General features: G+C 39.2%; 1 protein-coding gene across 2 annotated transcripts in view; it reads right to left on the bottom strand.

Annotated features, from left to right (window-relative positions):
* Positions 1–26,436, bottom strand: part of PTCH1 (patched 1) — a gene marked incomplete at its 5' end in the record, with an annotated part of 82,814 nt that overhangs the window by 34,338 nt on the left and 22,040 nt on the right. For both annotated transcript variants that reach the window (XM_084629080.1, XM_084629079.1), the window contains 10 exons: positions 1,857–1,982; positions 3,202–3,300; positions 3,918–4,073; positions 4,385–4,516; positions 5,381–5,528; positions 6,984–7,105; positions 8,887–9,085; positions 10,510–10,601; positions 10,728–10,797; positions 12,705–12,894. In XM_084629080.1, coding sequence (XP_084485206.1) covers positions 1,857–1,982; positions 3,202–3,300; positions 3,918–4,073; positions 4,385–4,516; positions 5,381–5,528; positions 6,984–7,105; positions 8,887–9,085; positions 10,510–10,601; positions 10,728–10,797; positions 12,705–12,894 — 1,334 coding nt within the window. The remainder of the gene's footprint in view (positions 1–1,856; positions 1,983–3,201; positions 3,301–3,917; positions 4,074–4,384; positions 4,517–5,380; positions 5,529–6,983; positions 7,106–8,886; positions 9,086–10,509; positions 10,602–10,727; positions 10,798–12,704; positions 12,895–26,436) is intronic.

Raw genomic sequence — 26,436 nt, 5'->3', positions numbered from 1 at the left:
GATTGAACTGACAGCAAAACTGTAGGTCACATAATGTATCTGTCAAACAGAAGAGAGAAAAAGTTTAATATATATATATATGCACACATGGAGTAATTCAGCTGCTCTCTCTGTGGCTGTCCCACTGGCAGTGGAATTGGTGTATATTTGAGGCAGACTCCCCAGGGCTTGAGCGCCCCTTAACAGCATGGAGTCCACATCTGTGAAGGCCCCCAAAACACAAGAGTTGAGTGAGTGGGGCCATAGAATCTCTCTCTGTGTGGATCCTCCAATTCTTCTTCCTGAGATCAATATATTGGGCTGAGATAGCCTCCACGGAGCCATTCAGCAGCCACTGTGTAGTATATGAAAGGAACGGGGAACACAAGTTCCCAAGGACTCCCAGTGGAGATATCCAAAGCCCTTTCTACTAGTTGGCCTAGGTGCTGGATCCTTGGAGTTGGGCCATGGAGTAGAAGAGATCATAATAAATTATTTCATTCCCAGAGAGTGTTTAAAAAGAAAAAGGTTACTTTTAACACATTGTATAGGCTCTAACAGTGAGTGCTGAAATCTATGTTAATCATTGTGTATATGAATAGGCGTGAATCCTGAACAAAGTCTACAACAGTTGATCTTTGCCATAAGATATTAAGTAATTCCTTTATCAATATCCCCCATAAGAGATGAAAGTGTCTTTCAGGATTACCTGTATTACCACCCTGCTCCCTTCCCCCATCCCACAACAAATGAGTCACTGCTGAAGACTTGCATCCCTAATTTTAGATATCATTTGAAGACACACAATGCAAAACAATGATGCCTGTGTTTTCCTGTACATTCTCTATTATTCATTATCAAAATGCCTACTGAGAAGAAAAATAGTAAACAAATTATTAATGTTCAGTGGTCTTCATGCAGCTGTAATCAGGAACTGCTTATTGTTTCACAGCTTAATGCAGACATGCCTGAGCCTCTGAAAACTGCAATAATTGCCACAGGTATTAAGAAAAATTGCAGCCCTCACTTCCGCTGGGTAGGTCAAGGGTCAAGCAGAATGAAAAACGATTAGAGAGCCAGACTACGATAGAAGAAAAATGACTATTGAAAAAGTACAGTTTCTCTGCTCTGTATTAAGATCAGACAGTGCTATAAATTGCCTATGTGTTAGAGCAGTGTCAGAGGAGAACCTCCCAGAGCTCTCTTCAAAGAGCCCTTTAGCTTTTAAGAGGCGCTTCCTTTAGTATCTCTCAATATTTCATCTCTCTGAAAACATTTTATCACAAACATAAACAGAAGAGACAGAGAGAGCGCCTTCCATTCATAACGTTCACACATTCTCTCAGAGTAGTTGGGCACATGAAATTATCAATATGCCTTGTTCCAATACTCTATTAAAAAGACATTGGGAATAAGGGAAGTACCTATTGCTGTGGTAATAGTTAATGTGGTAGCAACGCTCCTTGTTGCTGTCCTTGCACAAGGAATTATACTCCCACTCAGCAATCTGGTTTTGTAGGCTAGTGTATAGCCTGCTGCTTTTAGCCGTGGAGGCGTGTGTGTGTGTGTGTGTGTGTGTTAAATCCCGCTTAGTTTTCTACTTTTCTCTTTTTGTGCTGGAACACCGTATGGATGGGTGAGGGTGCTCTTTCACTCTCCTGCAGGACACCAGAGGGTCAGGACGCATGTGCAATAACTGGGAGGAGCAGAGTTAGGGTGGAAAGAATGTGAGTGGTAGACTAGGGACCAGAAGTCAATGCAGTGGAATGGAGAAGTACCAGGTATTGACCATGATACTATCACTGAGAGTTATTATCCTGGCCCTACCATGATACAAGCACAATCATAAAAGCCAGCAAAACATGATATCAACTTACTTGGAGTGAAAATGCCCGTAAAGCAGGAATAGGAATTAAGGCAGCCATAAAGAAGGCAGTAACATTGCTGATAGATGTAAGGGCGACGCTTGCTCCTGTTCGCTTCAAACATTCACCTGTTCTATCCTGAAAAACATATGACATATCTTAAGAGTCCAATGAATTAAAGAGTATACAGCATTGGGTGTTTAAGGGTTAGAGCCTGCAAATGGAGCTGTGAGGTAGCAGGGAGAGATCACGCTGTGGATGTAACATGATGACAATGTCAATTTATAACAAGCCCATACTGAAATAAAAGCACCCACTTAACATAATCTGACAATATAGCAGGCACCACATAAAGCACTAACAATTCTTTAGGGGGAAAAGAAGGCTTAGCATGGCTTCAAAATTCAAAGAAAAAGTGATGCTGAGATCAGATATCAAATATTTCTTTTATTAACGAGGTTATGTTTGTACCAATTCAGCCACTTTTGTTTTAAATATTTTTCAGACAAAATAAGCATGCATTAAACTCCTGGCTAAACTATGTACCTACATGTCTCGGAAGCATGTAGCAATAAACCCGGGACCACACAAAGCTTTGTATTTTGTTAAAAAAAAATTGAGAAAGGATTGTTTGCCAACCTACAGGGCTGTTTGCTGTTGGTTTAAAAGCACAGGGTGGCTACAGGTAAAGGAGTCTGTGGTGCTTGTGTGCTAAGACAGATGACAAAAGAACGTGTGGAAGACACAGTTTGTATAAAATAAAAAATAAGCAAATACATATTGCTTTTTTACACAGATTTGTAATTATGATACGAAACTACAAACTGAAAACAAAACCCCGGTTTGGAGGGAGAATTCTGTAAAAATGAGAGGATTTGGATTTCACAATGCTCATATGTTAATGATTATATGGTATTTTCAATGATCACTCGTTTATAAATAAAGAGGAACTGTGGAACATGCATAATTCAAAACGAACCAAAAAAACCTCACCTCAATTTTTTTTCCTATGTAACAATTAAAATGGGTGTTTGTGTTTCAAACCCACTCCCTCTTGCTCCTTTGTGCCTTAACCCTTTAAACAATCGATGCAAAAATATTTTAGCATTTGAAGGTTACAATGCTATATTCCTTTCATCTCCAAAACATATGTTTACTTGGAGTGATGGGTGTGCAGAACAGGTAGGATTGCTTCCTAAATTATCTCTTGCATCATATTTAAATATTAAACTTCTAAGCTAAAATAATCTAAGCAGTTTTCTCCCCTCACCCCTAAAAAAAGACCATTAAACCTAGTCACATTCTGTGTCTCTGAAGCTTTTCCTTTATTTGCCCCAACTCCCCATTTTATCATTACCTCAAATGGAATTCTCTTATTCTGCCCCGTTTCACTAAATGCATGTGCCAAAAGGAAAACATCATCTACTCCAACTCCAAGAGCAAGAAAAGGCAAAACCTGTGGAAAAAAAAACCCAAGGAAGCTGTTATATCGCACTTATGACCTATCATGTAGCCAGATTTTAAGTGGCTAATTAAACAGTATTTCCCAGCACACTTTAAACAGGAATCTATGGGCAGGAACAAAAAACTAAAGGATAAACTAAGGCTAGTAACGTTCTTTCTGAAATAGTGCCAAGGGACTGATGCTGCATTCCTTCTGCATGCAAAACTCCCACTGAAGTCAATGAGAGATTTGGGTAGACAAGGAATACCAGATTAGATCCCAAGTGTATTTTGTTACAACTTAGGCAACCTGATACTTTCAGATGTATGAGCAAAATGTCTGGTCCCCTATTCTGCACCCCTGCAGAAATCAGTGCACAGGGGTCTGCCTGCATAAAATAAGTTGCAGGATTGGGGCCTCTCTCTTCAACACCCATCAGGAGCACTATTTTTGCAATTTCTCACAGTGCGACAGATGAAATGTGAGCTGCTGGAGGAAACAGGCACAAGTACAGAACTAAAATCTTAGCTCAGCATTTTTATTTAATTTTTTCAAAAACTGATTCTGATGGGTTTGTTTATTAACAGAGCAGTTGTAATCGAACAGCAGACTAAATAGCTCCTTAATACCTGAGTTGTGGCAGCATTAAAGGAAATTCCAATCAATGAGCACAGGCCCAATCCTGCAGCCACTGAGAGTGCAACCAACAAGACTCCTGCCAGCCCCACGGCACCCTGGGACTTGGCACAATCCCACCGCAGCATGGTTAAACAGGCATAGGCAAGCTGAAAGCAGAACAATTGGGGGGGAAAAAAAAAAAGCAAAACATTAGAATGTGTCATATTCTAATGTTTCCTCCCCCCCCAACCAAAAGCTTGCATACAAAATACATTTTTAAAAGAGTACATACATAAGAGATGTTACATAAACAGGTGATACTCATAAGTCAAAGACGCACAAATTGCAAACTGACAGTTTCATCCTAGGCATTATGAAAATTGTATATATCATAGGCTGGAGCCAATAATGCACATGTATGTTAAAAGCAGTTAGAATACCAGAAATAATTAAATAAACAAGATTACATTTATTTTACCATTAATAAGTAGCCGCTAGCAACTCTGATAACACTGACGTCAGAAAATGATTTTAGGATGTCATCCAGAGTAGTTGTAGTAAAGGAAAGCACCTTCTGAGTAGAGTTTTGTGCAACACTCTGATGAACAACCTGTGAACAGATATTTAACAATAAGCATTACTAAACAAAGGGGATACATTATGAGCATTCTGCACTATACATCTGAAGCCAACTTCTGTTTTAATCATTAACATTAAAATGTACACCCTTCAGAGGAAATTTTGTTGATCCTACTTGAAATCACTAATTCATTTGGTACTTATTCATTGCAAGTTACTGATGATCAAATTAGAATGTGTGTTTTGCTGGGAAGACAGTTGCAATCACAGTTCATTCAGAAAAATTTTCAATATTGAAATTTAAGAAGGCTTTTCTGCTCTCCTCCTTTTCTCTCTAACTTTACAATTGACTTGTTATATCAGTTTTGCCTCTAATCCAAAACAACAAATTCTTAAGGGCACTCTTCTCTTTCTTCATTGGCCGGCCACTTTAGGGAGGTCACAAGCAGCTCGGCAGAGGTCAATGCCTGGGAAACAAAGGCCAGATAATGTCACATGACCTCACCAATGGGACTGCAGCTGTGAGCAGATTCTATGGCTAGCTAATGTTTTCCAGACACCTTTCTCCAGTAATCACACTGACCAAGTGCTTCTAAATTCAGTCTAGCACTTACATCTTCAGTTCATTTTCCGTCTCAGCAAATCAGAAAAATGTTCTCAATAACAGGAACAAAAAATAAAGGGTATCTTTTCTTAGTGCTACTCATATGTGAACAGCAAAAAAGTTGTTATATTAAAAAGAAGAAAGAAAAGCAGTATTTTTAAATATCCTGTTGCAGTGAGTACATTATTACTTTAGAACCAGGACACACCCACACATTAAGCATCTTCCTTATTGGACTACTATAATATATAATATTTCAAAGGATGATTTCCAGGTGACTTTGTATTTTACCTCAACATACATCCTCTGCCAGGCTTCCAGAATTGCGGCTGCCTTGTCTTCATTCCAGTTGATGTGTGAAACATACTCATACCCCTTGAAGTGTTCGTACATTTGCTTAGGAGTCATTAACTGAAACATGGTCTGTAAAGCCTGAGCACTGTAACAGGGAGAGAGAAAAGGAGGAAAAGGTATAAAACAAACATTTTCAGGAAGTGATTTTATTGCATAAAGTCTTGAATGAGAGCTTTAGAGCAACTTGCAAGAATGTTTTTCTTTTATAAGGCACATTAAAATTGAACCAGAGTAATTATTCTTTTTAGTTACTGGTACAGATGTATTGATATATACAGTATTTAGGGACAGATTCTGATTCCACTTAAGACAATGGAAGCTTTGCCATGAACTTCAATAGAATCAGTTTCAGGCCTAAAGGATGTAACCTTACAAATCTGTTTTTGGACAAAGACAAAAATTAAATTAATAGTCAATTTACTATCTAATTTCTAATATATGAACTAGGGAGGGTGGAGGAATAGTGAGGAATAATGTAGCAAGTTGTCAATAATTCTTCATCCAGGAGCATTGGGTTTTTGCTTTCCTTGGGGAGAAATGCCAGACTGAACTCTTGACAAGCAACAAGGATTACAGAAAGAGTGATCACTGTTCATCAGCAAATTTTTGGTCTCCGTTCAACATTATATAATTGTATCTAGCACACACAGCCATCCAAGGAAAGACAGTACACATTTCACTTTAGGTATGTTTTTGGCTACTTCTTAAACTATACTTCAGTTCACCTTTTCAGAATATATTAAATTCATTAAAATAAAATAAAAACCCCTTAATACTCAAGAGTAAAAACTTTAAAATCTTTATAAAAACTTCTACTAAAATTCTGCATGCATTTTTTAACTTCTCAATGATACTTATGTTGTACCTCAGCATAAACACATCCATTTAATTTAATTTTAATATATAACCTGCATCTTAAACTTCTGTTACTCTACAGATATGTAAAATGACCATATGGTCCATTGTCTCCAAGGACAGTCCTGTTTCTTCATATGATGTGTTGGGGTCCCAGGAATTCTTCTGAGATACATGCCACATTCCAGGTTTTTGTTGCATCCATCACAATGTTTATTCAAGATATATTGCCATACAGAGTAGAATTTTTTAGGCACCTACAAGTTAGGCATTGCAACCCTTAGCATCACTCCGAGGAATATGTATATATGTCTGTTTGGTCAGAAGCAGGCAGCAGTGACCTCAGCATGCAGTTTGCGTCTCTCTTTTGAATGACAGTTTTGCAACTCTAAAAATGTCACCATAAAAATGTCAGTTTTTTATTTTGAAAACATGTGCAAGTTGCACATATTGTTAAATATTTTTTTAAATGCGAGTAAATATTAAGGTCCCAATTCAGGAAAGCAGCTGAACATGTGCCTGAGTCATCCTGATTCAGGACAGCATCTAAGTGCCTACTTAAACACATGCTTAAATGCTGTCCTTATTAAAGGTATTTTCCTGAATCTGGAACTAAAATACAAATTCACTGATTTTAGGAGGCAATTGGTTTTGTACTATGTTTTTTTAAACTGTGTGTGTTTACCTGACAAGTTTTCCAGTACCATTCTTGATTGTTCCACCTACAATCAACTCCTCCTGCCAGTGCATGTACTTTTTTGACAGTCCGTAGCATCCACCACTCAAAACAAGGGCCACATCAAGAGGCTAAAATAAAATTATTGATAAGTCATCCAGCTGTGTGACTTAGTAGACAAATCATATTTGACATCAACATCTAGTACATTGGAATAAAATAAATTAGAAGTCAAATGCTAAAAACATGCTTATCAAACAGAATAGCCTTCATGATTAACTTCCAGCAAAGAGCTGGAGCTAGCCAAATAGTTTTTCAAGAGACTTCAAAGCTTAAACCATACTGTTTTTGTTTGGTTGGTTTTATTTGTTTTTACACTGTGTAAAATACAGATTAACTATATTTATATGACAGGAAGTTTCTACTTGTAATCCTAATACTTAGTCCATGAATGTGCTGAAACATGATGTCGACAATGAAGTAGGTGCTCATGGAGACACTATTCTGTATACTGATTTCAGGAACTCTTAACTTGTAAAGCATGAAAACTTGGTTAAAAATAAATTTCAAGATGATAGGAGGAAGGAAAACATACTACTAGCTCAATGAAGAGACCATAGTGTTTTAAAATATATTAAATAAAAAAAAAAGGCCTAAGATATCTTGATGGAAGAGGCATAGAGTCTATAGTTCCTTCCAAAATTGACTGATTTACAAGGAGACATACATCTAGACAGCAGACTGGGTTCCTAATAAAACATGAAGACAGAATCTGTTTCTAGATTCAGACCAAACACAACTACTACAAAATCCACAAGGAAGCACTCTTTGCTAACACTTTTCTAGATAATTTATTTTCTCTGCCCATGTAGATATGCTATTTGGAATACGCATCCTGAATATGTAAATTCAAAATAGCATTAGGAATACGATTTGTCATGCAAATGTGCGGTCTGATCCTGAAGTTTCTTACTCAGGCAAGACTCCCACTGAAACCCTGGAAACGACTTGGATTGGCCAATTGACTCCCATTAACTTCAGTGAGATGGAAAAGATCTTCAAGCATATTCAATTCCAAGTGAGACTGTCAACAAGTGAACCTCATTCTTTATTACAATTTTATTTCTTTTCATGAGCTTTTGCATGTTAATATGTTTGTGTGATGAGGGAGTGGGTTGTGAAGGAACACAAATCCAGATGACACTAAGGACTGGCTTGAGTCAAGCTTTGCACTGCGGGTAGAAGACACAAGGCTTTTCCTTCCCCTGCATGCTTCTATGGCGGGACCAGGCATAATCATAGTTCTTATACGCCAAAAGTACAGCAGACCTGATTCTCCTACTCATATGTTGATTTTATACTTATGTAACCCCACTGACTTCAGTTTGGTTACTCTTGATTTACCAGCAACTAAAAATAAAATCAAGCTCAGTGACTACACAACTCTGGCATCACCAGAGTTGTCGTAGTGGGTTGGAGGGGACAGGTGAAGTTGGGGCCAAGGACCTGCCAACCCTCTGCAGAGGTCAGCAAAACTGGCCCAGCATGGTATACCATGTCAGTGTGTAGCAGCAGCTGCACGCCTCCTGCACCCCAGAAGTCACTGTGACTGCCTGAGGCACAATGACTACTGGTGTTCCAGATGGGATAGTGTGTCACTGTGGTACCATTTCCCATCATGCCCATGGCTGAAGAGCCATAATCTGACTCTGAGTATGTGGGTCACAGTATTGCCTCAGAGACTGACGAAAGTTAGCAGCTCGTGATTAAGTCCATATAACAGAAACCAAATAATAAAGATTGCTCGGAAATATGAGACTTGTGTTGCTTTTTAAAAATTATACCCCTTTCCCTTCCCTTCCCACATATGCCCACTTCCCTGAAATAGTCCACAGATGATAAGCAAGCTTACTTTGGTTGAATTTTTGTTGGGGGCTGTGACTGGACAATCAGGATCAGTAGGATTCAGGCAAGGTCGATCCATATAACCATGACCAACCTCTGCTTTATTCAGCATCTCCTCCCAACTCTCTACTTGATAGTTTATTTTTTTTAACTCTTCCAAGAATTCTAAGGGGTCAAAGTTTATCCACTGCAAAGGAGGTTTCCCTCTGTAAAAGAAATTAGGGGTAGAAAGGTGGAAAATACATTGAAGAAAAATCTTTAATTTTTAAATCCGTATTTGTACAAAGTCTAGAATGCTATTTTAGCTATTTTGAGCTGTAATCCACTTTTGGAACCTATTTTATCAAATTAAATGTATATTTTAATTGGATTTATTTATATATTTTCTTCATGTAGTCCTGATGCAACCTTATGTAAAAGCCCCATAGATAAAGATCAGCCTTATCTTTTTTCTAATAAAGGGAATATTTACATGTTAATTAAATATACTCACATAGCCACCTTACCCCCACACCAAAAAGACAGCCAACTGCTGCTTCAAAGCAATAATACCAAAAGAGAGTGAGGTGGACAGAGGGGAGAAAGTATTTCACACAGTGTCAGATTACCACTCGTTTAGTCTAATAAATGTTTTTCAAATGTAATCAATCAAAATATCTGATCTTTATTACCTCTAATAGTACTGTGCTCCTTCCAATTCTCTGACAGCTTGGCAATCAACAAGCAAACTCCCTGCTTCCAGGGCCATCACCACTATCCCTGCCACTTGTCCCACCCCCCACTTTTGAATTTGTGATGTTGATAGACCAGAAAGGCTTTTGGCTGTCTTATTTTGTGGTTCAAACCACACTGTATCTGCTTAACCAGGCTTAAGTAATTATTCCGAATCTCCCAACCAGAAAACACAAAACCCCTTATTTCCCCATCTAAGACTGTACACTAAAGGTTAGGAGATGGCCATTGCAAATTGCTTTACAGACACATGCAAACCAGGGCAGAAACAATAACTCAAATGCTAACTCTTGCATAATTAACCAAAAACGTCTGCACAGATTAACAATTAACTCTTTGAAGGATCGAGTGCAAATAATATCACAATAGTATGCTATGGAAAACCTCCGATAAAAGATACTATTTTTGTTTCTTTAATGATCTAATAAACAAAGGATAAGCTTTTTAGTCCTTAGGAAGACTTGAGATTTTACTCCCGATAACTATCCACATACATTTATCCACAGCTAAGCTAAATTGAATTCTCAAGCAATCAATGCCTTTGTGGTTTTCAAGGACAAAAACAAAGTTTATTTCCAAAAAAGCAAACAACTTTAAAAGGTCATAAAAACTGAGAAGCTGCATTTTCTTTTGCATGTAAATGTAATGGTAAAAATAAATGAAGATTAAGTTGATGCCTACAATTCAGCTTCTGAGGAAAAAGAAAAAAAACTTTTGTGGAGCCTTTTTTGTTCAATTAAAAAAATAAAATCCATATACATTTTCTGACTCATCACTAATGTTTTTATTTCTTGGTTAAACCAGCATCTGAATAAACAATGGGAATGGAATGTGAAAACATGCTCAGTTTTACGATTAAAAAATCCCCACAGACTAGAAAATAAAACAGTTCACTTACAATAGATAGGCAGTCCCTGCTTGTAACTTTGCCCCCTCCCAGAAGCAGTCCAAAGGTGTGATGATTAAACAAGGATAAAGATATTCTATAATCTGTCAAAGTTAGAAGGGAAAAAAACACATACATTTAGACTAGACCATACCAAAGTGCACAAGTGGAAGTTATTATGAAGAGTGGGGAAGTAAAATGTGTAGAAACCAAATTCATGGTATATCTACCTGGTCCATGTACCCTGCTTCTGTGATAAGTTCTCCTGATTTAAAACATAAATGTTCCAATTTCCATTGTCTGTAAAAAATATAAAGTACAAAAATTTCTTCCACAATCAAAAGAATGCATTATATAAACACAACACACATTTAAAATGGCAATTCACATATGTAGATGCCTCACTTCTAGGTAGTTAGTAAGCACTGAGAAAGAGAGGTCTCATTTGGAGTGAGCACCCCGCACCTCACAGTGCAAAGGCCTCTTTTGGTGCATCTACACCAGTAGAGTTTATGTTAGGCATGGCAAGTAGGCATGATATAAAAGTCATTAAAAACAATGGAGCTACTCTTGGAGCAATGTGTTATTCAATGTGAACGAAGGTGACAGGATCTGGCTCCTGTAAGTGGGACTACTTATAGCGTAAGGCACTAATTAATGTGACTAAAGAGGGTGCGGGCAGGAGGGACAGAATCTAGCTCAGTAGGCTGGAATAATCCTAGCCCTAACTCATCTGTGCAGGAGAGTAGGAAGAGTTAAGAGTCTACCTCCCAGTTTGGCTTTGTTACAACTATCATCATCTCAGCTTCTAGCACTTGGGGAAGTCCACGAGCTATCCTGGAGATACTCCCCTAGAAACAAGTGGGCAGGAAGGGACAGGGTGTAAGCAGGACCATGGCTCCACCCATGCTAGGCACCTACTCTGATACATAAGAGTGTATCAGATTACTTCCCCAACCAAGAGGTAACCCTGGCAGGAACTGAGCCTCAGTAGGGTACCTAACTTTACTATCTAGCGCAGGGTCAACAGTGGATACTTATTGTTAAAGGTCACCCTTACTACTAGACACATTTATTCCTCTTACCACGCTTAATTTTATTTTTATATAGGCAATTTAATCAAGCAGACCTCAGATACATTAAGCACCTGTACAGATACCGAGAAACCCAAGTTTGGCATCCCTGTGTCTACACCAAATAATCAATTGGGACTCCAATTCCTATCTATTAGAACAGCAGCTAGCTCAGGGGTGGGCAAACTACGGCCCGCCGGCCGGATCGGGCCCCTTAGGGCTTTGGATCTGGCCTGCGGGATTGCCCCCGTGGTGCCGCAGGCCCCGCACCGCTCTCAGAAGTGGCTGGCACCATGACTTGGGGCCCTTACCTCCAGGCACCGCCCCCCTGCAGCTCCCATTGGCCGGGAACGGGGAACCACAGCCAATGGGAGCTTTGGGGGAAGTACCTGGAGGCGTGGCAAGGGCAGCACGCGGCACCCTGTGCCTCCCCCTCTCCCAGGAGCCACACAGGGAGGTGGTGCCGGCTGCTTCCCGGAGTGGCACGGCGTAGGGCCACAGCAGACAATCCCTTGCCCTGAGCCCGTTCCTGCACACCACACCCCCTCCCACACTCCGCACTCCCTCCCGCACCCCAACCCCCTGCCCTGGCCCTGCATACAATTTCCCCACCCAGATGTGGCCCTCAGTCCCAAAAGTTTGCCCACCCCTGGGCTAGCTCCTGTTCCCAAAGTCTTGGAATATCACCTGCACTAGTGTCCACAGTCATTACTTGTTTCCTTCAGGTGGCAGCGAGTGAGGGCATCTCCAATGTGGGGGGCTTCTTACTGCTCTGAATCCCACCAACGAGGTCCTAACACCACATGCAGGTTCAGTGGTGCAGAGTCAACCCTACTTTACCAAGCAATAGGCCTGAGACTGCAGGACTACTCTTATGAGTAATGGTTTCAGGCTTTGATCCAATGCTTCTTATCTTTGCTTTATTTATTGAGATCCAATCACTCACTGTTATCATAAAACTCTTTCAAATATCTAAGTCCTGACAATCAAATACAAATCAAAATGAAGTGCCAACAGAAGGTGTTCTGAATTGCTAGCCTTTCAAAAATGCACGTAAATCAGAGAATAAGTATGTATCTACACTTTAGTAGATATAAGTATGAGATCAGAAATGCCTTTGCTTCCCCACCTTACCTGTTGTACATATAAATGTGTACCCTACTGGCTTGAAGTGCAGAGTCAAGGTGCTGTCTGAGTGCTTCTGTTGTTAGTACATTAGCACCATCTTCTTGTGGTGTCTGAATCATGAGCTGGGGATTAAACATGGCCTCTTCTCCAATCTTCTGGCGTGTGTAATTTAACTCCCGACTCACTCGTCCACCAACTGACAGACAAATATTTACAGCTTTGTATTAGCCAATAATTTACTCTAGATTCACATTATAAGAGCTCACAGATCATCAATAAACTTCGCCACAAGTATGGAGTATGTGATAGTCAGTTTTCATCTGAAGTCATTTTAAAGCTAATATTCAATTCATTTTGCCAACAATGTAACACAAAATTATTCTTCATTAAAAACAACACTAAAAATGTGATGTGTAAATTAGAGGCTGTTAGACTCATGCTTTTTCTACATTATAATCAATATTCCAGAAGTAGAAATTAAAATAAAATAAAATTGAGAAACCTTTTCCTTACAGACCCAACCAAATATTTCTATGCTACAATTTCTTACACTTGTATAAACAGTCTGCTCCAATAGCACATTTCAAGATAAATGGCTTCAATTTACACTCTTCTAAATAATTTGGCAATGGCAGAAGGCAAAATGTTTCCCTTCAGTAAAAAAAGGAGGGAGAAGGGAAGAGTAAATGAGCATAAGTACTTCTTTCTGCCTTTCAGAAAAATGTGAAAACATTGCTGTTAGGTTCACATAATGAGGTGCAGTTTGAGGGCAACAGAAATAAATTTGATAAAATTTGATAAAATAAATAAATTTGAGCAATCTACCCTAGTGGTCTAATAGCCACACAATGTGCTGCCATGCAGTGGATCACAGTTCGTGGACCAAGTTTGGTCCTAAGCCCACATCGGCTGTATAGCCTACTCCATATCAAGAGATGACAGACAAGAAAAAATGGGGAAGAAGTGTAATACTGATGGGTTCTAGAGGAAGTCACATTCAATCTTCCTTGCCAGAGAGAATGAAACAAACGTGGGAAATGGGTGAAGGCAGTCCCTGAGCATTATCCCCCACTGACAGCACCAGAGCACTCAGCTAAAGAAACCATTCATATTCATTTCATGTTGGATAGAACTTTATTCCTCATGAAGTCTGATGGGACCACTTGTGGAGAAAAGTGTTACCCAGTGTAAGTAAGGGTACCAGAATATAGCCTTCTGTAAATAAAGATACCTCAGCTTCCTTCTGTCACAGAGTTTTCTTGGTTTCACATTCCAGGAAACAAACAATCTTTGGAGAAGTAAATAACTGTTTGCACAAAGCTCTTGGTTCCTTTTCTCCACCCATTATATGTGGCATTACCACCTCCACATGTTACAATAGATACCAGATCACAACCAACATTAGCAGCAGATACTTTACTTTTAACACCCCAGTTATTAGAGCACAGCAAAAAAAATATTTCACTGGGATTTTTCATTTATCACAAAAGAAAACAAATAACATGAAACCGTGTAAATGGAATTCTACCCAAGAAATATACTTGCTATTTTTTCTTTTTTAGATTTTTTACATTAAGTGAAAAAAAATTAAACGCAAACACAAATCAAACTCTGTAATCCATCTACAATCCAATCCGATCTAGCCTGAAAAGCTATTTATCACATCCATCCATTTCTTAAAGTACAGAATTGCACTTATAGCGGTTGTTCATAAAATCTTACTGCTTTCCTGATAAGGTTAATGATTACCCTCACTTCTGTCTCCCTAGGACAATGCTCTGAGTCACTCTAACAAAGTTTGACTCAGCTTGCATAGGTGCCAATGACACACGTTTTATGTGTGATAATCTATACTTCTTACAACAAAAGTCAGTCTCTGCACTCCTTTCCAAAATCCTTTAGCTGCAATCCATTCAGGACTGAAAATGCCTCTTCTCTATGTTTTCACAGCACCCATCACATTGATGGCCCAATCTAATTAGAGCCTTTGGGTGCTACCATAGCATAACTATTTACTACCACTACAACATGCTCTGCCATTCCACTCCTGAATATATCACTTTACTTTTGGAATCAGAGGAATTTAATTCTATTTTAGCCAACAGCTCAAATCTAATGTAAGACAAAAGACATTCCCCATCTCTGCTGAAAGTGATCAACTGTTTACTATCAACAGAAATTATTGCTTCCTAATGGAGGTGCTGTCAAACTATATTAACCTCAATGAAGAAGGCAGATTTAGCTAATCAGAATTACCTCACATCAGTCAGTTGATAGGAGAGAAGCTATTTTTTCTTTTACATTCAATATAGGAATAACAAAATGGTTCAAGAAAATGGGCATATTCCTCAGTATGTTGAAAATGGAACGTGCAGCAGCATTCTTGTTAAACAGACATTACATCATTTATTAATTTTTTCCTAGTTCCATTTGGTATTTCACTTACCTCAATAGGATTAAAACATTGTTTATCAGACTATTTTAAAGGCATTTTAAATTATGTAAAACACATACAAAACTATTTATAAATTAGATTTAAAAGGAACAATCTGACTGATCGCCAAAGATAGATATGTGATAACATATTTATAGACTGGAAGCAAATAGTTACATCAAAGGCCTTTCAATATGTCCAATGAAGAGAGGAAGAAGAGTCAAAAATAGGGAACATTTTCTATCCACTATTTGCTTTTACTCATTTTAAGGATTTAAAGACTCCATAATCATCAGCTGAGTAATCATCATTTTTTCAACTGTTCCAGCCAACCCCATGTGCTCTGCCCTTGTCTTGCAAGTATCCACGATTAGTGCCGAAATGACTCTTTGAAGGCAGACACCATTAAAAAATAATGCCACTAAACTCTACTTGAAGCTATCAGTCTTATTAATACCTCACCACACATGCACACTCTGTTGTGTGTCATTCCTTACATATATTTAACAAGTATAAATATATACTGCAGGTGTCAGAAAATTCCTTCTGAATAACAGGCATTGTGGAAAATCTTGTTCATCATCCAAATGATGGTCTTTTTTGTTGTCTTTTTTCCTTTTATGTAATGCATTTTTATGTGGGAAACAAGAATACTTTTTAGTCAAATCTCTACTGAGATGTGCTAAATAGGTCAATGGCCTATAATAACAATACATCTCATTTTATTTGTAAACAATGTTGCATATAGAAATATCTTAAATGGAAGAGAGCAAAGAAAGTAAAGAAATTTCTGGTTTGATGTTTTGATGATAAAATCCTTGAGGGTCACACTCATGGTTTTTGATATTTGAGCCACCTGATGGCATTCTAGTCCTGTATTACATGATTCCTTATGATTTAGTGTCTGTATTGAGCTGGTAGCATTATTGCCTCCAGGCTAGAAGACAGATATAATTACAAATCAGTACTTGGGCTCATAGCCAGTGATGATACTATATTACAGTATGGGTACTACTCTCTTACAGGTGCCATCAGATTCTGGGTGGCTGTGTGGAAATAAGACACCACATCCCTTTTCAAAAATCCAGGGTAATAAAATCAGTGTTCTCGCCAACATTCCTCTATTAATAAATCAGTTTTTAATGCTCAAGAATGTGTGTGAAAGCTAGTGCTGAATGTTGGATGACTGCTGCATTTGCATACACTCCCAGTATCTTCCTCACCACCACACTTCAAAATAATTTTCAAATTAAATATCAGTTCTTGTGTGACTGGCATTCCCCAAGAAGACTGAAATCATCTATTCATGCGCAGGACGCTACAGAACAGGAAGTACTGTGCAAGCTTCTCTCACAGTGCTTTGCCAAAGTACTTCAGACTTGACCTTGAAAGATCATCTGTATTAGTACAGAGTAATTCAGTTTCCATGCTCATTAAGGGCCTGATTATGCTTCTGTTGAAGTAAATGGAAGTTCTCTACTGACTTCAGTGGGAGCCAGATCAAGTGTAAATCCTTTGCCTTTCTCAGGAGACTGTAAAAAGTGCTAATTGTGATGTGGACACTAGTCCACTAAAAACTGGACTAAGACCATCAACTTTTTTCTGAGACCAATGAACAGCTGTCAGGTGGTAACAAGTTTTAGTCTTCTTTAACCCAAGGCAGATTTGAACCAGTGACCTAGAGGTGAAAGGCTCTGTATCTTATTACCAAGCCCTTGAGCCACACTTCCAGTATCTCAGTCATCACTTTGTAAAGTGCTTTACAATACCTTAAGTATGAAGAACCCTACATAAAATTAAATTCTGTTCTGCCTTATTATATATCTCAAAATACTGACGCACATTTCCCAAACACAGTACAACACAGCAGTACTGAACTCTTTGCATTCTACCTACGGTCCTATATTTGTTTTCACTTTGGCAATTTCAAACTGCCAGACTTCTCCTGACTTACTAATAGTCTCAAAATGATTATGTAATTCAATTGATACATTCATTTCAGTAACACTAGCTTACACTTCATTGTCTTAGTTATACCTGTCTCATAAGTAGCCTCAAGCATTTATATGCATTACATCAGTACCCACTGAAAGCACTCTGGAACCTGTTACTAGAAATTGGAATTCCCTCTGGATAAAGTAATTTTATTAACAAGCCTCTCTTCTGCTACAAACTTCGACACAGAAATCACAGAATGAGTGACAGCCAAAAGCACTGTTCATTAATTTGCTGTCCAACTTATTGTTCAAGAGGATTAAAGATTTCTCTTTCAGAAAGTCATGCAGTGTCCCATTTCAAATGAGTGACATTACAGTTTTGGACATATTCGGGGGATTTATTTATTTTTAAAGTAAGGATACTTTTTTATAGTTACTTTTCATCCAACTGTACTGTAAATGACTTTAACTTATCTAATGTAAGTCCCTCCCAAAGAAGATCCCTGTAAACAAAATATACCCTTGGATTTTTGCATATGGATATCTAACTGCATGTATGAAGGACAGAATTTGGACACAAAGGTCAATATTTCAAGAGTGTTTCAAGACTATTTTTGCATGCCTCTATTGCTGGGTGCTCAGCTTGATGCACCTAACTGGGGCTTGGTTTTTCAGAAAGTGTTGAGTACCCGTTCTCTTAGAATCATGCCTCTTGACAATGTCTCCATTTGGGTACACAAAAACTGAGGAACCCAAAACCAATAGTCACTTCTGAAAATAATGCCCTGAAGTTGTGAAATTTTCTTTAAGTATGGGGAACATTACATTTTTCATTTTCAGTACTATAAATCTTCATTTTTAGATCATTATGGACTAATGATGCTGGTTTGCCATCTATTTTGAAATCTATTCCACCTTACATAGATTCTTAGTGTCATTTGCTAAGTATATGTCCCTTCCCCCACAAAAAAAGAGAGAGATTGCTCCAGTACGGTACATCTTCATATTCAAAAAGGCATGTAACGGCAAGGCTTCCTTTCCTATCTCTTCTGAAGTGTTTTAGAGTGCTCTCATTTACTGTTTAGGGAATTCCAAGAGCAACTCCCCAGCAGTCTGCGATACCAGTTATGACTAAACAGTGGAGGCAACTACTTTATAATAAAAACAGGGATTGAAAAAATATATCCATGATACATGCTGGCCTGAGAACTAAGCCTAAGTAACCTCACTGAAAAACAGCTGTGTGGCCACACCCACAAAGTCACACACACGAAATGCCATACCCCTGCAAGTTCAAGGAACAGAACACTTGTCTACTGTATCAATTTGTCTACTCTCTTTTTAATACATGTTAAAAAGTTCAACTCATTACATCTCTTTTGTTGTACCTTCTTTTCCCTTCCTGACTTCACTTTTCCTTTTCTGTCCTATAGAAATTTGTGCTGCATCCTTTCCAGCATCTGTTCTCTTTTCCTTCTCTCTGCAACCCTTCAATCTGTTTTCTACCTCCTCCCTTTTTTTTCTGGCTCTCCTTTCTTCTCTCAAAATCAATCTCTCTATATACATATATAAAATCTATTGACATATATACACACACTATATACTTTTTTCTCACTTAACCCATCAATCTTCTGCTCATTCTTGCCCACCCAATGCACCTCCATACACATACATGCTCCAAATTTTACCAAAGGCTTACGAGTCAGAGGACTAACCCTACTGAAGGCCATTACAAAAGATGGAAGGGTGCCCTACCGCCCAGGTAAAAAGCCAACATCCTATCCAGTTGTGGAGAAAAAGGTAGGTGCTCGGATTTGTACCAGCATGTTATCTCTGGACAATGTTCCTCAGCTCTCTATCCCCGCTTTACCCACTCCCCAACCTTTTCTGGCTGGAAGGGAGGAAGAGCACGTTTCCCCTTCTCCCAACTCTCTACACTCCGGCTGCTGTGAGAGTAAGAAGGAAGTGTATCCATTACCGTACCTCTCCCTAGCCTCCTACCTGTTGAAGAGGGGGAATGTACTACTCTAACCTTTGCTCAACTTTCTGATTACTGCTAATGGGATGCTACCCCTCACCTATTCTCTGTTTGAGTCTTCCCCATACATAGTCTTGGTGATGCTCAGGGCTTTTCCAAGCAGCAGCAGGGTGAAAGTGATCCAGTTTTGTAATAACTATGTGACACTGAAGCTTACTAGTAAGACAGAATTATCTTTATCTACCTTTCCTCTTGTATAGCATGTTTTGAGATTACACAAGTATATACCTGTCTCTTGGCAGGAGGCAGTAGCCACTGTCTCCAAAGACATTTTTCTTTTTTATTATTAATCAAATGCAAATACAAGATATCAACTAAAAAGATCAGAACAAACTAATACTTTCAATTAGTATTCACACAGAAACCTCTAAAGTGGAAGTTGGGGAGAGGAACTCCCCTGACTGATGAGAGGATTATCCTGCTTCTTACTGGACAGCTGTTAATAACTACTGTTTCTGAACCTAAATGGCTTTCTGATCAAACAGACACTTCTTGTTCTCAAAACAGTTCCTTCTGTAGTGGATTGTTTGGCATATGAGATGGATCCATCACCTGAAGTTTATTACTGGTGCTCAGTATCTTTTCCACTGTCAGAGATTGGGTGACCATGTGTTATTTTTGTCCACACATGGGCATTGTCAGAAGTATTCTGGATGCCCACAAGATACAGAGAGACAGTGTCCTCCATGGTATTGTTTAGATGTTTTTGTTCCTTCTCTAGGACTGACATTCACGGTGCAGATGGCATAAGCTGTTACCTTGGCAGATTTCCAGCCATTTTCTGTTTGAAATCCAGTATTCACTCCCACTCGCAAAGGTGGCAACTGGCATGTTCGTTGAATTATTTCTTCTGTTGTGTATTGTTCTTTTGTAACTATTTCTGGGTAGTCTGGTTTATGAAGAAGTTTGGACACTAAAATCTTTGTCCTTCTGCCCACAAATTTCTGAACTGGTGATCCTAGGAAAGCATTGTGAGGTATGCTTCAATATGCTAATGGAATGGCGAGTAAGATTCATTTGAATGTATCAGAGTTTTATTAAAATCCAGTTATTTACTATTTATACTGTCTTTTCTGCTCACCCATTTGATTGTGTAAAATAAGGGCTTGATGTGGTGTACCTCTACTGATCCATCAGAAAACTTTCCTGTAATGAGTCACTTATAAATTGTGGGCTATTATCAGCAATTTACCAGAATACCATGGTGGATCAAGCTGTGATCTGTAGTGTCATTACAGTGTCACTCGATGTATTGTGCAATGGTTCAATTTTAAAAATAAAAGATAATCTTTCCGTAATTCAAACAGATCTGTGCCAGCCTCAGACTAATGGCAATCAGGGATATCATGTAGTGTCAGTGGTTCTTTTGCTTGTACTTATTGCATATCATCACACTTGAATGCCCTATCTTCAATTGCAAGCGGGCTTTTGGGGAGGTTGGAGCACCTGCAATCAAGTGCTAGTTTTGACAATATTAATTGAAAATGATTTTCAGAAAAACCTGAAAACAGGAGCTATAGTTTTGGACCTGATGGCAGCACATGACAATGTGGCACATGGGACTCTTAGTTCTATTGCCAAGAGCACTCCCAGCATGGGTAGTCAATATTGCTGACCTTCTCCTCTGCAACAGAAGGAGTGCACATGGGAGACAAAGTTAGCATGCAGAAAAGACATACGAATGGTCCACCCCAAGGCTCTGTGCTGGGCCCAACGTTTTTCAACCTGTACACAAACGACTTTTTGCTCACCCAGTCAAGTTAACATATGCAGATGACATTTGCTTAGATATACAAGCATGATCTTTTCCAGAACTTGCAGATGCCCAGAATGTTGACTTAATTAAGAGAGCAGAATATTGTAGAGTCAGTGGTATTTACAGCCAAGTGTGACCAACACAGTTTGGAGTGTGTTCCATCTTTACAACTCCAGAGCAGACCAAGAACTGATTATCTTTCTCAATATACATAACTTGAAACATGAATCCCACCCAGTCTACTTCAGAGTAAGCCTAGATAAATCTCTCACATCTCTAAATCACCTAAGGAAAACTGCAGCTCAGGTGAGGACATGCAACAACTTTCTAAGCAAACAGGCTGCCACTTCATGGGGAAAAAATGCTCAAACTAGACGATCATCTGGTTTAACCCACTGTTACTCTGCAGCAGAATACTGTGCTCTGGTCTGGCTTTATTCATCTCATGTCAAGTTGGTTGACACACAACTACACTCAACCATGTGCATCATAACTGGGATATTTGACCCACACCATCATTCCTCCACATACATCTGCCATGAGAATACTACAGCCAGACTCATTGAGAAGATCAGGGCAAATGAGCCTACCACTATAAACAGAGGTTCTTTGACCACCCAAGAGCATGCTTGTCATCAAGGCACTCATTGTGGGCCCACTTGCTCTGCCCAGATTTCTCTGTAATGTTGATGTGGCATGAAGAATGGCCTGCAGCCAACGTCAGAAACCATTTCTTATAACTGATCTGACCACGGGTGTACTCAGCTTTGATTTGCCACTCTGCCCATGGGCCCTTCTGAATAGATTAAAATGGGCCAGGGTCACTGTGCAGCCAGCCTTCACACCTGAGGCCAAAGAGAGGATCCCACATGGAGCTATGGCCGAAGACAGACAATGTCACACATCACTGACAAATGCCCTCTAACCAGTTTTGACAGTGGTCTGAGGGCTTTGCATTTGGTTGATGAGGCTGCCACAGAAAAGCGTGGCAAGCTCTGCTTCTGATAAGAAGAATGGCAACATTCATGCCTGGCCAGAATAAGACATCCAGAGCTCTATTCTTTCACATCTCAGTATGCAGGTGGGCACTGTATACTATGTTTAACTTTTCTGACCTCATATGGTGCCACATTATGGCACAAAGTTCTTTCTATGGAATCCTTTCACTTGTAGCAATATCATCACAACAATCCCCAAAAGTTTCATACTTGGAGATGTGTGGCTTTTTTTGTCAGGTATCCATCTAGAATTACTTTTATAAGTTGACATAAGTGCAAATCATTTTTGTGTATCTTGTTTGAGGCTTGTCAAATATTATTTCAGAAATAGTACTTGAGTCATGTTTATTTAGCAGCTTTCTGCTTCCACTATTTAGAAGTGTCCTTGAAAGTATGTCTGCTATAAGATATTTATTGAGACTGATTTTCATGTATGATTTCCTCAGTAACATCTGATTTTACCATTCGGTCATATTCAGAATTTACTTTATCTCACCATGCTAATGGGATTTTACATAGTACATGAATTTTTGGGAACTCACTGAGACACATATAAATGTGTTATATTTTATCTTTAACACATCTCTGTCTGTTAAACACCCCATCAAATTATTCAAGAACATCTTTTGCATTCCACTCTGTAGACAATTTACACATCCATCTGATCATTTGCAGGCTGCTCTTCTCCCTTAGCATGCTTTGCATTAAGTTTATTGATAACAAATCTGATCTCTGCTATATATTTACCCCTGTATTCTACTATTTAGATGCACTCCATTTCTTTCACTGCTTGCTAAGACTAATTTGGGAAGAACAGATTTCATCATCCCTTTCAATATTTACTGTTCTTTGCAAATTCAAGTCAATTTTTCACAGTTATCTTGTTTTGAACCTGGTTATCAATTATGTTACACTCACTTGGTCTCTACAAAGTCCACTTGTTACTATTCACATAACTTAGCTTATCAGAGTGGGCAGAAGACTCACCTGGCATCCAGGTTCTTGTAAAGAAAATAAGCCTTCTCTAGGTGACAATCAAGAATGCATTCAAATGTTGGACTGGCTTTGTCTAGCAGTTTGCAGTCCTCTTTGTGTTCTCTGCAGAATGCACTGTAGATTTACAATGCTATGTACAACAGTATGGAGGATTTCATCCCCTCCAATTTCTGTTCAATACTACTTGCTTCCAGGAAAATCTGGAAGTCTTGTAACCACTTCTTCCAGCTCTCTGCCAGGTTCCTTTCCAGACCGAAGGATTCAGGTGGCTTCATTTTGCTCCATTTTTTGGCAAAAGATTCAATTTTTCTTCTTCTACTGTGCAATAAAATTTGCAGCATGCAGGAATGCTGCAAAAGACTATTCTTTATTCCCTGTCCTATTATTAGGGGCCCTACCAAATTCGCGGCCATGAAGAACATGTCATGGACTGTGAAATCTGGTCTCCCCCGTGAAATCTGGTCTTTTGTGTACCTTCACCCTACACAATACAGATTTCACCAGCATTTCTCAAACTGGGGGTCCCGACCCAAAAGAGGGTTGTGTGGGGGGGAGGGGCGGGTTGCAAGGTTATTTTACGGGGGGTCATGGTATTCCCACCCTTCTGCGCTGCCTTCAGAGCTGGGTGGCTGGAGAGCGGTGGCTGCTGGCCATGTACCCAGCTCTGAAGGCAGTGCCACGCCAGCAGCAGCACAGAAGGAAGGGTGGCAATATTGTAACATGCCAGCCTTATGTCTGTGCTGCTGCTGGAGGCGGTGCTGCCTTCAGAGCAAAGCTCTTGGCCAGCAGCCACCGCTCTCTGGCCGCCCAGTTCTGAAGGCAGCCTGCCACCACCAGCAGCACAGAAGTGTGGCAACACTGTGACCTCCAAACAAGACCCTTGCTCCCAACCCCGTTTTGGGTCAGGACCCCTACAGCTACAACAGTGTGAAATTTCACAGTTAAATATCTGAAATACTAAAATTTAGGATTTTTAAAATCCTTTGACCATGAAATTGACCAAAACGGACGATGAATTTGGAAGGACCCTACCTGTGATATAAGTTAGAGTTACAGAAGGTTATATCCCCCTCATATGACAGGGATCATTGTTTACTACTCCAGTGCTACGATTACAAATTTCACCAATGCACACAGTTATGAACAGCAACAGTGAAAACTGACAAGACTGAGGTGAGTCTTCATCCTGATGCAACTTGACAAAGCTCAAAGCAGCAACTGGGGAAATGGAGTTGTGTGCAGATTCAACAAAACAGCTCAACATCAGTTCCTTCAATGCATGTTTGGAAAGGTTTCTTTGCAACTTCAAGGACTAGAAAGTTTAAAAAAAATAAAAGCTTAGACTCTATATAAGCAGATTTATATCATCACAGATGAGTGATTTTTTAAAAATTGTATTTAGTGAAAATAAACCAAAATGTTCTAAGTGTTTCTGATATTCTTTAAGACTTTCCTAGCTTGATGCAGCTCTATGATGGGAAATTTAAAAAGGGCAGGAAAAACGTACAAGAAGCTGCAGAAAATGTTACACAAGACTGCAAAAAGCATAAAGGAATTTACAAGTGTCAACTGCTTTTTTGGTGTTATTTATATTTTCCACTTAAATGTAATATTCAGTAAGTATTCATCAAGTAGGGACACGTCCTTGGTAACAGGATATGGAGCTGTTCACCTCTGGGTCACCGTTTCTAATCCAACCAGGAACAATAGTGACCAAAAGTTGTTTACCATCTGCCAGCTGTTTGGTAGCTTATGTGAAATGAGTTGGTGGTCTCAGTCCATTTCCTAGTCGGCAGGTGTCCATATTATAAAAACCACCTTCACAATTGACATCCTTGTTCAATATCTCAACAAAGAGATTGAGGAATGAATGGACATGAAGAGTGAACTATCCTCTTTCCCAAAGAGATAGTCCCTTCTGGTCAGAGCTTAGACACACAGGGTGGATGGGGAAGTCTAAACTAACTGCTGCCCAGACTGGAAGGATTTTATAGAGAAATAAAGGATACTAGTCTGCAATATTTACTGGAAATTGGGGGCAGATCGTCAGCTAGTGTAAACTGTCATAGCTCCATTGACTTCATGGAGCTATGCCAATTTACACCAGCTGAAGTAAATCCCCCAGAATCCTTAATTATAACTTTTTAAGAAAATGTTCATGTGTTATAAATAACAGGTCAAATCTCGAGGTCCTTAGTGAATCTACATTCTTAGGGAAGTTAATAGTTTTGCCTGAGTAAAGAATGAGTAAATGCTTCATTGTTTGGCCTAATGATTTTAATACAGCTGAATATAATTGTTTTAACTTGACTAAGAGCTTCTGTTGGATAATAGGTTAAAAACCTATTGCTGTGTGTTGTCCCACAGCAGTCAGATTTCCTCTAGACCCAACTTTTCGTTTAACCTCTCAGTGCCCTTTCCCTGAATATGTAATTGTTTTCCTGTGTGGTTAAAAGCAGCATTTTTAAGTCTTTTCATCTGTACTCTCAGGGACCTGTCCACAAAATACCACATATTTTGAATCGATGTTTTGAAGGAGTAGAAAATCTAGGCAGAACAGGATTTTTCTTGCAGAACGTTTTACAGGATACAATTTCCGAAAGGGTATTTTTAGGAGACAGCAAAACTAACATATAGAAAAATGAAAGGAATGAACGTATTATGAAACAGGGTACAGTTTCTTTCAAGTATTCCCTACAGCTGCTTGCTGTACCATCTGTTGTTGCCTAAGCAGCTTCCTTTTGAATGGCTTTGCACTGAAGCAGAACTGCTCTCACTGTTGGACACAATCAGGTCAGGTCAGCACTCCCCCAGCACCGAACCTGCTGCCTGTCACAACTCCCCCCATCTCGATATTTCTTACTGGCCACCAGCTCCAAGGACAGTGCTGCATTTGTCAAGAGGCCCATTTTTCATAGTTTAGTTGCTATTCACACCAACCAGAGGAGTGCACATTCTGCCTTTTTGCAGGATGCAGTCAGAGTTGTTGTCAGAAATGTTGTGAGTGTGAATATATGACCCATGGTTATTCCAAAATACAAAAGACTGGGAAAGAAAAAAAACTTCTCAATCTCTACTTTTTGCTAATGTGATCTTTAAGGTTATTTTTTCCTGACTGCAAAGCTTATAATGCTTCAAGAATGATCTACACTTCTTTTCTTAACTTAGAATATAATTTTGCACTCTAGAAATAACAGGACAAATGTCATTGTTTTAGCCATGGAGTCTGTATTCAAACTACTGCAGATTTTTTTAAACCTAAATTTTGTCCAATTAGTTAAGACCTCCTAAAATCCATATAAAAACTAGGTAAGTGCGTGTAACGTACGCTCTCTATCAGTGCATTCAGATTGTTGCATAACATTAACCCCAGTTCCCTTCTCTCAGCTTCTGTGGAGCTGACATCACCTCTTAGCTCTGAACACTATTCTCACCATTATACAGCCAAGTCCTCTTTTCATTGGCTTTCCACTTGAGGCCGCATGGGGCAGAACACAATGGAAGTCCCCAGCTTCACACATAGGCTCCCCCAGCCCGTGAGGAACATCACGCTGGACTGATTTATTTCCAACACTGTTC

Source organism: Lepidochelys olivacea (genome assembly GCF_965140295.1).
Source record: "Lepidochelys olivacea isolate rLepOli2 genome assembly, chromosome: 5".
NCBI lineage: Eukaryota > Metazoa > Chordata > Testudines > Cheloniidae > Lepidochelys > Lepidochelys olivacea.
The sequence above is the reverse complement of the archived record's forward strand: the minus strand, read 5'-3'. Positions and strand labels throughout refer to the sequence as shown.